The sequence below is a fragment of the Phascolarctos cinereus genome, unplaced genomic scaffold (assembly GCF_003287225.1).
Source record: "Phascolarctos cinereus isolate Bilbo 61053 unplaced genomic scaffold, phaCin_HiC Scaffold_2;HRSCAF=192, whole genome shotgun sequence".
In the NCBI taxonomy this organism is placed as follows: domain Eukaryota; kingdom Metazoa; phylum Chordata; class Mammalia; order Diprotodontia; family Phascolarctidae; genus Phascolarctos; species Phascolarctos cinereus.
Window position 1 is genome coordinate 60,548,917 of NW_027555625.1, and position 17,368 is coordinate 60,566,284.

The 17,368-nt window shown below is 39.0% G+C and overlaps 1 protein-coding gene across 3 annotated transcripts in view; it reads right to left on the bottom strand.

Annotated features, from left to right (window-relative positions):
- Positions 1 to 17,368, bottom strand: part of NFATC3 (nuclear factor of activated T cells 3) — a 186,129-nt gene that overhangs the window by 27,079 nt on the left and 141,682 nt on the right. The window contains exon 10 of one of the 3 annotated variants that reach the window (XM_020989295.2): positions 3,934 to 4,038. The exons of the other annotated variants lie outside the window; for them this stretch is intronic. Coding sequence (XP_020844954.1) covers positions 3,938 to 4,038 — 101 coding nt within the window. The 3' untranslated portion in view covers positions 3,934 to 3,937. The remainder of the gene's footprint in view (positions 1 to 3,933; positions 4,039 to 17,368) is intronic. 3 annotated transcript variants of the gene reach the window in all.

The window sequence follows — 17,368 nt, forward strand, 5'->3', positions numbered from 1 at the left end:
CCATGGGTTACATCACTTAGTCTTTTTTTAAGTCTCGGTTTTCTCATCTGTATGATGGGGAAAATAATATCACCTATGTCACCAATGTCATAGGACTGTTGTAAGATTCAAATGAGATAATGTAAGTACAGCATTTGCAAACTTTCAAGTTCTATATAAAGATTATTTATTATTCTAATTGATTTATTCACAGCTTCAACTGCTGGAACTGTATGCATTTTATGTATGTGATCAAATTCTGATGTTATTTTCTTACTTAGATATTTTAGAAACTTCAACCAATTTTCAGTGTAGTCTGGGTGCCAAAGCCTTGAACTAGGGCTAGAGGATGTCCTTTGGAAAGGGAGAGGGTCCTTCCCCTAATGAAGCTCCCAGTCTTTTGGCAGGTGTGACCCAAGTATTTGAGCTAAATCTTAACGACTAGACAAGTCAGAGATTGGTGGTGGCAGGGTAAGGGTATTCTAGGATGGAAACACATTAACTTAAAAAAAAAAGTAATTTAATTCAATCTGTTATCAAAAACCATGAAAACCAGGTTGACTTCTGTTTTTTAAGATTTTATCCTTTAGGTACTTGAAATTTCACCTTCTAACAGACCATTCAATATGGTCGACAAATATTGTTATTGATCAAATTATCAGCTATGAACTTAACTTTTACTAACTTATCCAAAGCATTTTTATGAAAAGAGTCCCAGTTCTCTAAGACAAGGGGATTTAATATCAAAAATGTTTATTAAGCACCCATATATATACCCAACTTCTATCTTAATGTTTTAGTCTAATCTTCTCCCTAATTTTATAAATAAGGATATGAAGGCCCAGAGAAGCAATGTGACTTGCCAAAGTAACATGGAAAGCAATTAGCAATTTGATCTAAGATTGAACTTGGGTTCTCTTGAATCTAAATCTTGTACTCTTGTTACTATACTACAACTATGCAGTTTTAGACAGATTGAAAATTTTTCTTCCATAGCTTACACCCTTTTTTAGGTTGTTGCTTGGGTCCAGACCTGTGATTTCATTCAAGTCAAAAATACTCTATTGTTCTACAACTGGGTCATTGGGAGTTTAAGTGACTTGCTTAGGGTCAATACTAGCAGCATGTGTCAAAGATTGGTCCTAAACTTAGGTCTTCCTGAGTCTGAAGCCAAAGCTGCTTCTTGATCCACCACACCATACTGTCTCTCTTGTAGCTTATAATGTGGTACACAACACAGAATTACTTAACAGTAGCTGACATTAATATAACACTTTTCTGTTTACAAAGTGCTTTACGTACACTTAGCCTCACAACAACACTGTGAGATAAATAGTACAAGTATTATTATTCCCATCTCACAGATGAGAAAACAAACACAGAAGTGTAAGGAAATTACCTAAGGTCACTATTAATAAGTTGTAGAGTCAGAATTTTAACCAAGGCCCTCTGACTACAAATTCAGTGGTTTTCCTATAACATCTTACAAGTTTAAACTGCACAAGCATGATACACATACATACATATTTGAAATTTATGTCTAAGTACTTTTGTGTAGTCAAAATTACATGTCCTGAGATGGTAGGTATGAGGAGAGAATCATTACTGTACTTCTAGTTAGTAAGAGAAGGGGCTTAGGATTCAAATGGTCTTAGGAAATGACAGAAGGGAGAGAATTAGGTAAAGTAGGAATGGGAGGACAAAGCCTCTTTATAATCCTTTTTCACATCCTGGGCAAATTGATGATGAAGACCTAAAAGAAGAGCTCAAAGTCATGGAAACATAAGATGGAAACATAAAGAACCAACAAGGAGATAAGGATAAAATAAGAGAGTTTCAGTGGTATGAGGAAACCTGGGTATCTTGTAGCTTAGGAATTTGCTACTGATAAAAATGGAAAGTTACTGAAAATGACCACCTGATGAATTAGAGAACACGACAAAAAAAAAAAATCAAGAGGTGTTGAGTAGGGATTCTAGTCCCATAAAAGATATCAGTACCATCTGTAGCTGTTCCCAAATCTCCAGGGGCCCATTATAAAAACATGGTTCTTGACCCCATAAGGTAAAAGCCTGATGGTTCCAACTTCTTCAGGTGAAGGAGTAGGGGGAAAAAGAGCTCTTATATTTGTGGATTTCTTGTTTCTCTCAGCTACTAAGAAATTCCCATAATAATCACTGGGGAAATAGGTGGAGTCTGGACCTTTCAAACACACATACAGCTGTCTTGATTTTGGGGTTTAGGATTTTTAAGATCCTTCCTAGAAGATTGTCCTAAGAAAGCTCAGGGTGTTACTAGAACTAGTACCTTTTATTCATCTACAATTAAGTAGATATAGAGGGGAAAAAATGTATAGAATCAAGATAGGATCTAACCACGAAAAAAAGGTATTATTACCTTAGTTTGTTATCAAAGGAAAATAAAGTAAGTGATCTGAAGCTATCCCTCTCCTTTGAATTTCCACTACTAGTCTAGCTCCTAAGAGAACTAGCAGGGGGGTCTTTCCAGCTAACTAGCTACTACAAAAGAAGAGCAAGGGATCATTCTTTTTGTGAAAAGCAAACTTTAACAATGGTTAAAAAAAAGCACAGAGCTGACTTTCTGTTTAAATTCAAAGACTTGTGACATCACAAAATATAACAGTATGGCTGAATTTGGGAAAGAATTTCTGATGACAATGCACTTACTAAAAATGAATATGAAGTGTATGAACATATGCAAGAAAATCTTTAAAAAATATTTAAACAGCTCATAAAGGAAAAGTTAAGCATGTAGAAGGTACATTTTTAGTTTGATCTGTACTTGGCAAGATTTTTTGGTACAATGTCTTCTAAAAACAAACTACCTAACAGAAAACAAATGGAATTCAAAAATTAAGAGCACTGAATGGGAAATCAAAAGGGCTGTGTTATAGCTCTAGCTCCATCACTAATTCAACTGTGTGACCTCGGGCAAGTTATTTAATGTCTTTGGACTGGTTTCCTCATTTGTTAAACATGGTTTTAATTATTCACTCTACTGAAAAGACTTAAAAACAATGCAAGTTAAGCTTCAAATGGCACTGTAAAAAAAACACCACCACCACCATCCCATTCTGATAATTGCACTTCTACAGTATCTACTAGGGTCTTGGATTGGGAGAGTATAGAAGGGCAGATAATCACTACCAGAAAAGCTCCCAGGATAGAAATGGGCATCTAAAATACAGATTATAGCTTCCAAGAGTTTAGGTTTGCCCATCTCAGCTAAACGGCCAATAGGTCAAATACACAGCAAAGCTCTCTTCTGGAAATGTGAGAGCTTAACTGTTTGGAGTCATATTTTCTCACATCATTCTTATTTCATATTGCCACACTTCTCCAAAATTGTGGTTATCTTTCAGCCTAGACTAGGTTAGGCTCACACACCCTATTAGCCTGCAGAGGAAGTTAAAACTTCAAAGGATGCCAGAGATGGAGATCTAATCTCACCTTTTAATTTTACAGATGAAGACACTGATGCTCAGATCTTTAAGTTATAGAGCAAAGAACCTCGAGGAAGAGTTACAGGTGCTGCAGCTGGGTTTCAGAAATGATTATTAGTCCAATACCCTGGTTCTGACCCCATGCACCTCTAGAAATTTTAACCTGAGACCTGGACATAAAAGCTACTTTGATCACCCTCAGCTTAGTTTAATAAATCATAGCAAGTGTTTGCTTTTAGTTCAAACTCTCACTATAATTTAAGAAGAGCCTAAGAGGTTTAATGTGGTTAGTTTTAAATGCTGAGTGTCTCAGCGAAATTTTAGCTATCAGTACAATGGATACAAATGCAAAAGGGGATACTTACTATGCACATGCATACCCTCACTTCTGCGCATGCAAATCAGGTAATTGCATGCTTAACTACCTGATTTGTGCATGCAATTACCAGATTTGTGCACACAAAAACTGAAGCAGTTTAATAAACACTCACCCTTCTAGGTTCTCCACAAAGGAGTTGGATATGAGAGCTGACTGGGTTGAATCCATTTCTTGGCTGAACCTGATGGCTGGTATTCCAAGTCAGAAATAAAATGGTCTGTGTCAGAGAAGAAGACATAGCTACTGAATGGAGCAAACTACAAAGTATGGTCATTTACTGCAATGCCTTGCCTGGTGAAGAACTCAAAGGGAATTTTTATGTTGAGTTAATTTTAAATTGGAGTTACCCTTTATTTGTAAAGAATCTTGGTTATTCTAGCAAATTTAGTCATAGGGATTTAGTAGCTAAAGTATTAGCTACCTCTGCCAATCAAGGCTCTTAACAGAATGGATGACTGTGACATCAGATTGTATGACTACATAGTGCCAGATTACAAAAAAATGAGAACTGGCATTTACATGAAGTACTTTAAGATTTACAAAATGTTTTACATATAGTAAGTCATTTGATCCACAACAACCCTGTGAAGGAATTACTAGAGACGCTGCCACCATTTTACTGTCATAAAGGAGTCAACTTGCCCACCCTCACACGAGGGTAATTCCAATCCTGGTCATTTAATTTATGTATGGCTGTTTGTGTCGGGAGTGCCCTTCACAGATGCAGATACACAGTTCCCTCAGTATAGTTCCAAGGAGCTGCCTAGGCACTGAAAAGTTAATCTCAAATTTCTTTTCATTTATATTTGAAAGTCTTTCTCCTAGTTTCTTGCAGAATTACAACTATGTGTCTTAAAAGTTTGCAGCATAAGGTATTTTCCTAGAGGTAATCTGTAGATTCTTTTGATTGGCACTTTGTTGTCTATGTTCAGAAGTTCTGGGAAATTTTCTTATATTATTCCTAACATTATGTTGTTTAGGGTTTTTGACTTGTCATAATTTTTCTGGGAGACCCACAATCCTTAAATTGTTTCTACACATCTGTCTTCAAGAGCAATATATTTTACTTATATGGAGATCATGTTTTCTTTTAACATTATTGTTTTTTGCTTCTCTTCTTCCAGATGTCTCTTTATTTCTGTGTACTTGCATTTCCAATCAGTTGTTCTGTTTCTTTGGTGAGGTTTACCATCATGTATTCAAGTTTTTATAATGCTAATTATTTCTGCTATGCAGGCCATGAATTTGGCTTTCACCATTAATATCATTTCTCTTTAAAATCATTTGGGATCATCCTACTGTGGCTCCACATTCTCTTGAGAATTCATAAGACCATCTGCCTCATCAGGTGTGGAATCTTTCCCTCGATCTTGTAGTATTTGTTCATTGATGATCTAGAGGCCATCTTGCTGTTATTACTCATATTTTTTCCCTGTTTATCTTCTTGTGCTCAAGGTCAACAGAATTTTACTCCTCCTGAGAGCTTTGGTCTTTTTTCTTCTTGAGCACAAGGAGATAAACCAACAGAAAAAATATCAACAATAGATAGGAAGATGGCTTCCAGATTCTTTTTCCTCTATTGTTAACTTTTTGATTCCTTCCTTATTAATTTCAGTTTCCCTGGCAGCTGTACTTCAAAGCAGCTTCAGTCTCAGTTTCCTCTCATGCTGGACAATTCCGTCTCTGCTCCAAATGACTTTCTGATAGTAGAGAACTGACTACAGCTGGCAATAAATTCCCTTTACTGTAGGCCTGGTGGAACCATACATGATGGCACCCTGCCCCTGTCCCTTCTGTTTCATAGTGCAGTCCTAGCCAGAACAAACTTCTGCCTTTTGGTTTTCAATAGGTGAGGTTTCAGAGGGAAGAGGAAAATTAAATCCTATTGTGACACTGTGGGTTGCCTGGTGCTGTCCTGCCATAGCATGGTAGCTGATAGGAAAGGGAGGGGTGAGTCAGCGCATTAGACATTAGCCTTCTCTGCTGTCAATTCATCCTTTTTAGGGTTCTTACTGTCTTACACCATGAAAACAGCTGAAATTGTTTTTATCTCTTGGGAATAATTCTTATTTTGAAGAGATCTGAGAGGTCATGAGGATCTGGGAAAGTATCTAGTCTTCTTCCATTTTGTTGGTCTACATAGCATTCAACTATCCATACCATTACTATATAAACCTTTGTTCCTTTTCACAGTAATGTCTTAATTCAGGGACATTTGTCTGAAGAAACGTATGGCACAATTTGAGGCAGAAAAGTTGTTCCTTCTTCCCTTGGTAGGGGCCCCTTTTCTCAACTGCCACAGTATGCCCTTCACTCCCAGGTATTCTTGTAATGCCCTTTTCCCTTCACCACTAAATAGACAGCACTTGAATAAGCAGAAAAAGTTATGTGGAAGACCTGCTGTCTGCCAGGCCACTATACATTCCAGACTCCCAAGTACTGTCAGCTGATTTGCTGATGCATCTCAAGGACCTCTGAGTCTTACCATTTGCCCTGCTGCATCAACATTAGGACTTCTAGGCTTTTCCATTTGCCCTGTACCTGAACTCTTTTGCATGTGCTGTGTCTCTCCCAGTCAGAGCTTAAGCTCCTTTGAAAATAGCAATTGTCTTGTTTTCCTATTTGTAATCCCAGCATTTACCACGGTACTTGACTTATAATAAGGGCTTAACAAATACTTTTTCATTATCGTTCCCTGAGAAAGAACAAAGAAAAATATCCTATGGTGTAGGGTTTCTTGAATAATGGAAATGTCCAATATAGTGAACATTCCTCAAACCACTTACTCTCAGTTCCTATTCCCTCCCTCTTACCCCATGTTTTCAAGTAAATCAACAGTAGGGAGTCTGTTTTTTTGCAATAGATTCAGAAGCAGAAAAAGCCATGGAGATCATTTAATATAGTCTCCCTATTTAGTGATGAGGAAACTGAAGCCCCAGAACTTTAAATGACTTGTACAACACCATATAAATAGTGAGAAGAAGAGGCAGAATTAAAACCCAAGTCTTCTGACTCGAAATTTCATTTTTTTTCTGCTATGGTTGCATCACCTCTCTTGCTTTGCAAGAGAAATCAGTTTCTCACTAGATAACCGTATTCATGCTGGTCCTGAATTCCTGTGCCACACTAAAAAAAAAAACTTTATATATCATCATTAGGTGCTCTATATAAACGAATTCAGTTAATGGCAAAATTTATAATTCATCACTAAAAGCTACACTTAAAGAAATAGTTCTATCATTTGAGCAACATGACAAATGCTATTTATTAATGGCTCATTCTTCATATATAGGCTTCTACCTGTAAGTGGGGGACTGGAATAAGATTATCTACAGTGCCCCTTCTAGCTCCAACATTCTATAAATCTATTTATTGTGTGATTCCCATGATATAATTGTTCAATGTTCATGTTACTGAGTTATTAAGGGTAGAGTACAACATATATTTCTTTAGATAAGACTATTTTGCTTATTAGGGACATGCAATGCCAAAATAGCTATGTTTATGTCAAGAATCACCATAACTACACAAGATGAATTTAGTGTAATATATTTAGCTTTGATTGTGACTACACACATCCTACAAGTGGTGGTACTATCCAAGTGGTATAGTGTCAACTTTCACTACACCAGCACGGAAGGCTATATTTAACACAACTCTCCCTCTACAGTAGGGATGCAGCTGTGATTTTGGTTAGCTTGCGATGGGGGGGGGGGCACGTGCCACCACAAATATGGTGGGAAAGGTACTCTCTCTAACAAGTTGCATCAAGACTTGGTTGGCTTTTATACAAGTTATTTTAGACCATAAAGGTCTGAGATACAGCAACTTCACAACTCTAGATTCATAATTAAAATGTTTAAAAGAGGAGCTATTATAGGCAATAAAATGTTTTTATTATTGGAACAGCAGGATTAGCACATGATATTATGCCTCCAAGAAAAGGGTGGCATAGTCACCACACCGCATGATGCACACTCTTACAAAAATGCACAAATTCCAATGCACACCAATTAATACACCGTTAGAATGAAAATTCAGTGCTAACTTGGCAGATATAAAGTATATTATTCAAGGTTAGGCAATGACATTAGAAAAAGCACAGAACATGTAGAGGAAGACACGGAAGTTAAGTTCAAGATGAGAGCTCCAAAAATGATTTGAGCAAAAGCAATACAGATGTAATAAGATAGTCTCTCATGTTAGCTATTTTGAAGGCAACAATTTCTGAATGATTGTTTAAATAAAATTAATTCTCCTCATAAAACCTGAATAGCATGCTTTTCCCCAAATATTCTAAGCTCCTTTGTAGCCAAGGAGATAATGATTTGATCCAACAAACATGTGCAGCCAACGGAACTCATGGGGATTAAATTTCTGGTTTTAAATTTCTGTTCTTTAATCATTCTTTCAACAAGCATTTATTAAGCAAGCGTGAGGTGTCCTGGCAATAGACATTGGGATAGATGCTGAGCCTAGAGATATAAAAGCGGAAATTTCTGCCTTCAAGGAGCTTACGTGAGGAATGAAAATATTCACCAAATACATTAATACAGAATACATAAGAAATACATACACATTGACTAGAGACCAGGGGAGACTAGGGTAATCAGAAAAGGTTTTTTCAAGGTTTAGTTCAAATGTCACCTTCTTCAAGGATGCCAGGGGTTCTGAGAGGGACAGCATTCCGGGCATGAGAGAGAGAGAGAGAGAGAGAGAGAGAGAGAGAGAGTACAAAGGCAAGAGGCAAAAGATGGAACTGTAAGTGTAGGCCAGTGTAAAAGGAGCACAGAGTAGACAAGAGGAAGTAATGTGTACTCAGCCTAGAAAGGCAGGCTGGGACAGATTGGCTTAAAAAATGCCAAACAAAAGAGTCTGTGGGTTATCCTACAGACAATGCAGGGCTACTGAAGCTTCTTAAGCAACAGGAGGATAAAGTCTGAGCTACAAACAATAAGAGACCGAATGCCTAAGAAGCGGTGGGGAATGAAATGCAACGAACATCCTCTCTATTCAGGAGTAAAAAAAATTTGCTAAATCTAATCACATGTAGCAAAAAACTAGAAACAAAGTATATTCCCCAATAACTGAGAATGACTGAAGAAACCCTTGGTATATGAATGTAATGGAATGACTAACAGGAAGAATTCAGAAAAAGAGGGAAGATTTGTGAGGACAACATGCATAATGACTATAATACATAGAGGAAAACAACATTAAAAGAGCCTCTCCAACAAAACCAAGTGACTAATCTAGGTTTCAAAGGGCACAAATACATTTTCCTTCTGAAAGGGGAGTGATCATTACAGAATTAGATGATGCACACAATATCTGAGGTGGTCTGTGCCATGTGGTTTTGCCTGTTTTTCTTTTATAAGGGAGACATGGAGCAAGGAGTGAGTATGCTAGAAAGTGACTATAGCATAAAAACCAAATGTGTCCCAGCCATTCTTATGGCAGTACCAGTATCCAGTATCCCTCCCTAGCAATAAAGAAAACCTACACTGACTGGTCAATAATGACTCCATATTTAACATTCAACTCTACCAATGCTTTGCATACCTGTATTCCTCTGCTTTCCTTCTGTTATAAAAGGAAGCAAGGTTTTTTTGTTTCCAAGTTTGTATGAGACAAAAAGATGGCAGGATCATTTGAGGAAACACAGGGGATGGTAGGCTCCATTATTGCCCTCACAAGACTGGGACAAAGGAAAGAAGGTTTCCAGCACACAGGATGGATGCTTCCCCTCACCCTTTCACTTTTGGGAGGACAAGGTCAAGAGTTGCACAGAATGGGCAGGAGTAGATGTTGGAAAAACTTCTGAGATCACAGATCTATTTGAATATCAGAACTTTTAAGAATTGGAAGAGACCTTGTAACTTACTTTATTCCAATTTCATTTTAAAAAAGAGAAAAATGAGGAAGAGAGTAGAGAAATAACCAGAAATAGAAGCCAGGTATTTTGATTACTACTCCTTCACCATTTCTACTATACCACAGAAACCCTACGGAATATTCTTTACATTACTCCACTCTCAACCCTGTCCCTACTTTTCAGGTTCTTCCACCCTGGACTGAAGCACTAGAATACTATTAAAATAAAATTGAATACAAAAAAATCTTGAAACGTGGTTCAATCCACATTTCCCATAATCAAGCCCTGTGACAGAATACTCTCTGCCTCATGTCCCATTCCTTTTTTTTTTTTTAATCTGGTGACCTGACAATCCACTGCAATGACAATCAAAGTTAAACTGAACTTTCCATAAAACCTCCTCTCATACTACACCTTACCTATTATTGCAAACTATTCATATTTTATCTAGGTTTAGGTAATAAGGACTTCCAATTATATGAAAATCTAATCACTTTTCCCTTGAATAACTCTAATTCAGCGCTGTACCAATCAAACAATCAAAGGATTATTTTATTAAGCTGGAAAAAAATAATGAAATTCATATCGAGAGACAAAATGATCAAGACTTCAAGGGTAACAACAAAAAAGTGGAAAGGAAGGAGGTCTTTTGGTACCAGCTATCAAATGATACTACAAAGCAGTAACCATTAAAATGATTCATTACTGGTTAAAAATTCCTCATCTTTCTTCAGGCTGCATTTGAAAGCTTCTTTACTAAACCTCTTCATTCTGGAAGATAATACCAGCCTAGGAATTCAAACACTGGAAGTATCCTCCCACTCCTCTGGCCCCTCCCTCTGACTGGACAGCTACTCTTAGAATATCTATTTAATATTTAAGCCAGTCTCTGACTCACTTAAATCCAATTCACCAGCAAGTCAAGACATCACCTTGTGATGTCGTCGGTCCTCTTCAAAAATGAAGGACCGGGGCGGAACCGACATGGCAGAGTAAAAGCAGTGACTTGCTTGAGCTCTCCCCCAAACCACTCTGAATATCTGTAAAAAAAAATGACTCTAAAATTCTAGAGCAGCAGAATCCACAAAAAGACAGAGTGAAACAAATTTCCAGTCCAAGACAACCTGGATGGTTGATGGGAAAGGTCTGTTGTGCCAGGCTGGGAGAGAAGTACGGTTCAGTGTGGGCTGCACATGCAAAGATGACCCAGCAAACCAGAGTAGGCCTCAGGGGACTGAATCACTGGCAGCTATAGTGGTTTCCAGACTTCTGAATCCACAAACACCAAAGACAACTTAGAAGGTCAGCTGAAGCTGAGTGAGAGAGAAGCCTGGTCCTGCCCCAGCCCTGGGACAGTGGTGGTGGCTGCTTCTGGAGCTCTCAGCCCACAGATGGAGGCAGGGTATCAAGCAGCTGATCAGAGGGAGATTGCAGGGATCTCTTTGCTGAGAGGCAGGATTCTCTTGCTTTGCCTGTGCTTGGATATGGTCGCAGTCCTGGCAAGGAGGAGTGCTGGTGTGGTGGAGCTTGAGGCAGCAGTGCAAGAGGAATCCTGCTCATAGTTCCAAGGCAGAAAAGAGTGCTTGCGGTCACTCATAGATCAGAGCACAGGCCAGGAATGGAGTAAACACCTCACCTTTGATGATACCACCTTGAAAGAACTAAAAATTTATAGGTCCCTAGAAGTACCTCTGAAAACAGCTGCACAAAACCCCCGAAGCTTGGGACAGTACACCCGCCACACTGGAAACAGAGCCCTACCTTAACAAAGAGTTAAAAAGTCAAGTAATTAGCTGGGAACACAGAAGGGGAAAAAAAATCAGACTATAAAATCTTACTTTGGTGGTAAATAAGATCAAAACACAACTAGAAGAAGACAACAAAGTCAAAGCTCCTACATCCAAAGCCTCCAAGAAAAATATGAATTGGTCTCAGGCCATGGAAGAGCTCAAAAAGGATTTTGAAAAGCAAGTAAGGGAAGTAGAGGAAAAACTGTGAAGAGAAATAAGAGTGATGCAAAAAAAATCATGAAAAACAAGTCAACAGCTTGCTTTAGCAAGGAGACCCAAAAAATACTGAAGAAAATAACATTTTACAAAATAGACTAAGGACAGCTAGGTGGCACAGTGGATACAGCACCAACCCTGAATTCAGGAAGACCTAAGTTCAAATCCAGCCTCAGACACTTGACACTTACTGGCTGTGTGACCCTGGCAAGTCACTTAACCCCACTGCCTAGCCAAAAAACAAAACAAAACAACAAAAAACAACAAAAGAGCTCCAAAAAGCCAATGAGGAGAAGAATACCTTGAATAGCAGAATTGGCCAAATGGAAAAAGAGGTCCAAAAATCTCAATGAAGAAAATAATTCCTTAGAAATTAGAAGGGAGAAAATGGAAACTAATGACTCTATAAGAAATAAAGAAATTATAAAACAATCAAAAGAATGAAAAAATAGAAGACAACGTGAAATATCTCATTGGAAAAACAACTGACTTAGAAAACAGATCCAGGAGAGATAATTTAAAAATTACTGGACTACCTGAAAGCCATGATCAAAAATGAAGGACCAAAACCAACAAGCTAGTCATGTCACCTTCTTTTCCAGGATATACTTCAAAAACTTCCCCACCCTCTCCCCCTACTTTTTAGTGTTGTCCTCTCCCATTAGAATAAAAGCTCCTCTAGGGAGTGGCTATCAGTCTGCTTATATTCATATTTCCAGAACTTACCACAGAGACTGGCACACAGTAAGGACTTGCTGGGCAGCTAGGTGGAGCAGTGGACAGAAAACTGGGCTTGGAATTAAGAAGATTCATCATGAGTTCAAATCTGACCTCAGATACTTACTAGCTATGTGACCCTGGGCAAGTCTTTCAACCCTGTTTGCCTCAGTTCCTCATCTGTAAAATGAGCTGGAGAGGGAAATGGAAAACCACCCCAGTACCTTTACCAAGAAAACCTCAAATGGGGACACGAAGAGTCAGATATGACTGAAACGACTCAACAACAACGAAAAACGCTCATTGACTTTAAAAACAGAAAGCTCAATCTGTAGAACATATTAAGTACACAAATTACAGAAATAAAGAACACAGCAGCTTAATGTTAGTTAAACTCTTAATTACTAGGGAAAGGATTCACTATTTGTTAATGATTGCTGGGAAAACTGAACAGGAGTCTGGCAGAAATTAAGTTTAGACCAATATTTCACATTGTATACCAAGATAAACTCCAAATATATGATTTAGATACAAAAGCAAATTATTGTATGTGTGCATGTGTATAGCAAATTAGAAAAACAAGGAAGAAATTACTTTTCTGATCTATGGACAAGAAAAGAATTCATGACAATCAATAGAAAGGATTATAAAGGATGAAACAGTTGATTTTTATTGCATACAAATTTAAATTTTTTCACAAACAAAACCAATGCAGCTAAAATTAGAAAGGAACCAGTTGAGGTTAAGAGACTTGCCCAGAATCACACAGTTAGGAAGTGTCTGAGGCGGGACTTGAACTTGCATCTTCCTGACTCCGGAGCCATGGTCTAGCCATCATGTTACCTAGTTGCCTTCAACTGTCCTTGTTCCTACATACTATTAAATGAAGGTGGAAATAATAAATCACACAACTTTTACTAAGTCCACTACAAAATTTTATTATAGAATCTAAACTGGGTATTCACTGCTACTCTTCAATATTTCTATATCTCATGTAACAGCTCACTATTCCACTCTCCACAGTGGCTTTCTCAAATCTTTTCATTCTTCCTCAAATGTCTCATGGCTTCCCTCTCAGCTGAAAACCTTAACTTCATATTTTACAGAAAAAAAAACTGAGGCCATTTGCTGAAAGCTCCCTCTTCTCCCCTCTTCCTTATCTCCTATCACTCAGATGCTTTCTGCCACTCTCTCCTCCTTCTCCTGTCTCATGTGAGCAGCTGACCTTACTCTTTGCCAAAGCAAACCTCCTACCTCCACAAGTGATCTCTCTCATTCCATCCCATCTCCTCCAACAGACTGCCACCTCTGTCATCCCTACTGTCATATCTTCAGTCTCTCCTTGAATAGTCCTAACCTACTGCTTACCAATGTGCCCACGTCTCCTCCACCTTCAAAAAATCCCTCACTTAATCCTTTCATTGGGGATTTCGTTGTCCTGTATCTCTTCTGCCCTTTATGTCAAAACAATCTGAGTAGACGGTAAAAGATGCCTCCACTCCCTTTTCATACTTCTCTTAATCTCCTTCAATTGAGCTTCCAACCTCATCATTCCAACGAAACTGCTCTCTCTGGCCTTTAAAGAGATTGAGCTCTCCTTCTGGGGAGCAGAGGGCACTGACCCAAGTTTCTTGTGTTGGGAGCCTAGGTCTTGGTCACTGGCTTTGTGTGCTGGGGCCTCCGATGTTGGCAACTGGAGGCTGTAGGGTTCTGGCAGCTTACCTGGTGTTGGGCACAAAAGCAAGGCTGGAACTCTAGGGCAACTCTAGGTTGCCTGCTTTTCCTTTCCTTTAGCTTTCTTCAGCTCCTTTCAGATGGATGTTGCAGGGTGTTTATCTGCCTGGGGCCCTTTGTAGTGCTGCTTCCCTTATTTTTGCTCAGGCACTGGGAGATCCGTTTGCTGTAGAATGCCCTGGCACCTGGTGGTTTTCTGAGCTGATTTTCACCGGTTTCCTCACCCTCACTGAGGTACTCAGAGGTCCAGGTGTTGGTGTTTGCCTGCTCCACCGCCTGGGCTTCAAGATGTCCTCCTGGTGTGATAAAATGGGGCTTTCTGCTGGCTTGCTGGGATGCCTTCTACCAGTACTCATCCCCTTCCCCCAGGGCAAGAGGGGACTTTCCTGTTAATCCTTCAAGCTACCTGGGCTACTGCACCACTGCTTCCGTCTTTCTTCTGGTTCAGCTGTTCCAGGGTTTTTCCTGGGGCAACATTTTCTGGGCTTTCAGAGGTTGATAAGGGAGGGTGAGAGCAACTACCTGAAGAAACCGCTCTCTCTCCAAAGCTATTAAAGATCTCCTAATTGCCAAATCTAGAGGCCTTTTCTCAATCCTTACTCTTCTTGACCTCTGCAGCTTCTGACACTGTCAATCACCATCTTCTCCTTGATAAATTATTCTCTTAGGTTTTCAGGAAACAACTCTCTTGTTCTCCTCCTACCCATCAGACTACTCCTCAGGCACCTTTGCTGGAACTTCATCCAGGTTAAACCCATTACCTGTGAGTGTCCCACAGGCCTCTGTCCTAGCCTTTCTCTTCTCCCTCTGTTCTACTTCACTTGATGATCTCATTAGCAACCACGGATTTAAATACCATTACTCTCTGCTGGTGCTTCTACAATCTACTTATTCAGCCCTTCCCTTCTCTGAACACCTCCAAGCGCCCATCTCCAATTGCCATGGATATCTCAAAATGGAATGTTTAGTAGACATCTTAAACTCAATCATGTTTAAAACTGAACTCATTACTTTTTCCCCTAAACTTCCCCCACCCCCAACTTTCCTATTACCATCAAGCACTTCACCTTAATAACACATCTGGAATACGTTCCTTTTATCTCCTCAGACATTGCCAACCCCCTGGTGCAGGCCTTCATACTTGGACTTTTTCAACAGGCTGCTGGTTGGTCTGCCTGCCATGAATCTGTCTCCATTCCATTCTATTCTCCTGACAAAAAGTGAATTTCCTGAAACTGGGATCTAACCATGTCATCCACAGTAGCTCCCTATTACCTCCAGGTTCAAACACAAAATCTCTTTGGCATTCAAAACCCTTCATAACCTAACATAACTCCCCTATATCCTTCCCAGTCTTCCTATACCTTAGACCTCCCTACACACTTTAAAAAATATATATAAATTTACTTATTTTTAGTTTTCTTTTTCTTTTTTTATATATAAATTTATTTTTAGTTTTCAACATTTACTTCCACAAGATTTTGAATTCCATATTTTCACCCCATCTTGCCCCTCCCCCACCCCAAGATGGCATGCATTCTGAATACCTCTTCCCCTAGTCTGCCCTCTCTTCTATCTCTCCCCCCCTTCTCTTATCCCCTTCTCCTTCTATTTTCCTGTAGGGCAGGATAGACTTCTGTACCCCATTTCCTGTATTTCTGATTTCCCAGTTGCATGTGAAAACATTTTTTTTAAACATGTGTTTTTAAAACTTTGGGTTCCAAATTTTCTCCCTCCCTCCCTCCCCACCCACCCTCATTGAAAAGGCAAGCAACTCAATATAGGTTGTACATGTGCAGTTATGCAAAACACGTCCATAGTAGACATGTTGTGAAAAACTAACTCTATTTCCCTTAATCCTATCCTGCCCTCCCATTTATTCTATTCCTTCTTTTGACCCTGTCCCTCCTCAGAAGTATTTGCTTCTGATTACCCCCTTTCCCAATCTGCCCTCCTCTCTATCATCCCCCTGCTCTCTTGTCCCCTTCTCCCCCTATTTTCCTGTAGGGTAAGACAGATTTCCATACCCAATTGCATGTGTATGTTATTTCCTCCTTAAGCCAAATCCTATGAGAATAAGATTCACTCATTCCCTCTCACCTTCCCCCATTTCCCCTCCACTGTAAGAGCCTTTTCTTTTGTTTTTTTTTTGTGAGATAATTTACCCCATTCTACCTCATCCTTTCTTCTTCTCCTAGTGTAATCCTCTCTCATCCCTTAATTTTACTCTCCAGATATGACCCCTTAATCTTCAACTCACCCTGTGCCCTCTATCTATCCATCCATCTATCCATCTATCCATCCATCCATACAATTTTTTCCCTCCAACTACCCTAATTCTGACAAAGGTCTCATGAGTTATAAATATCATCTTTCAACCTTAATAAGTTTCTTATGATTTCTCTTTCCTGTTTACCTCTTCATGTTCCACTTGAGTCTTGTACTTGAAAGTCAAATTTTCTACTCAGCTCTGGTCTTTTTATCAAGAATGCTTGAAGAACTGGAAATTGAGAGGATGCCCATCAACTGGGGAATGGCTAAGCAAGTTGTGGTATATGAATGTAATGGAATGCTATTGTGCTATAAGAAATGCTGAACAGGCTGACTTCAGAAAAACACTGGAAAGACTTATATGGTCTGATGCTGAGTGAAGTGAGTAGAACCAAGAGGACTCTGTACACAATAACAGCGACGTTATGCAATGACTAAGATTGTTAAACTGAACCCTTCTCAGCATTACAAGGATCTAAGACATCTCCAGAGGCCTCGGGATGGAAAATGCTGTCCACATCCAAAGAAAGAACTATGGAAGTCGAATCGCTATCACTTATTTTTACCTTCTGTTGAGTTTTGTTTCATCTTTCTAATGGTTCTCCTATTGGTTTTAACTTTTACTTACAACTTCAGTAATGTGAAAATATGTTTCATGGGTATGCAAATGTAAAGCCTATATCAGATTGTGCGCTGTCTTGGGGAGGGTTGGGGGGAGGAAGGGGGAGAAAAATTTTCAACTCAAAAGCATATGGAAGTGATTGTTGATAAATCAAAATAAATTAATAAAATTTAAAAAAAAAAAGAATGCTTGAAAGTCCTCTATTTCACTGAATGACCATTTTTTTTCCCTTGAAGGATTATACTCAGTTTTGCTGGATTCTTGGTTGTAGTCCTATCTCCTTTGCCCTCTGGAATACTGTATTCCATGCCCTCTGGAATAT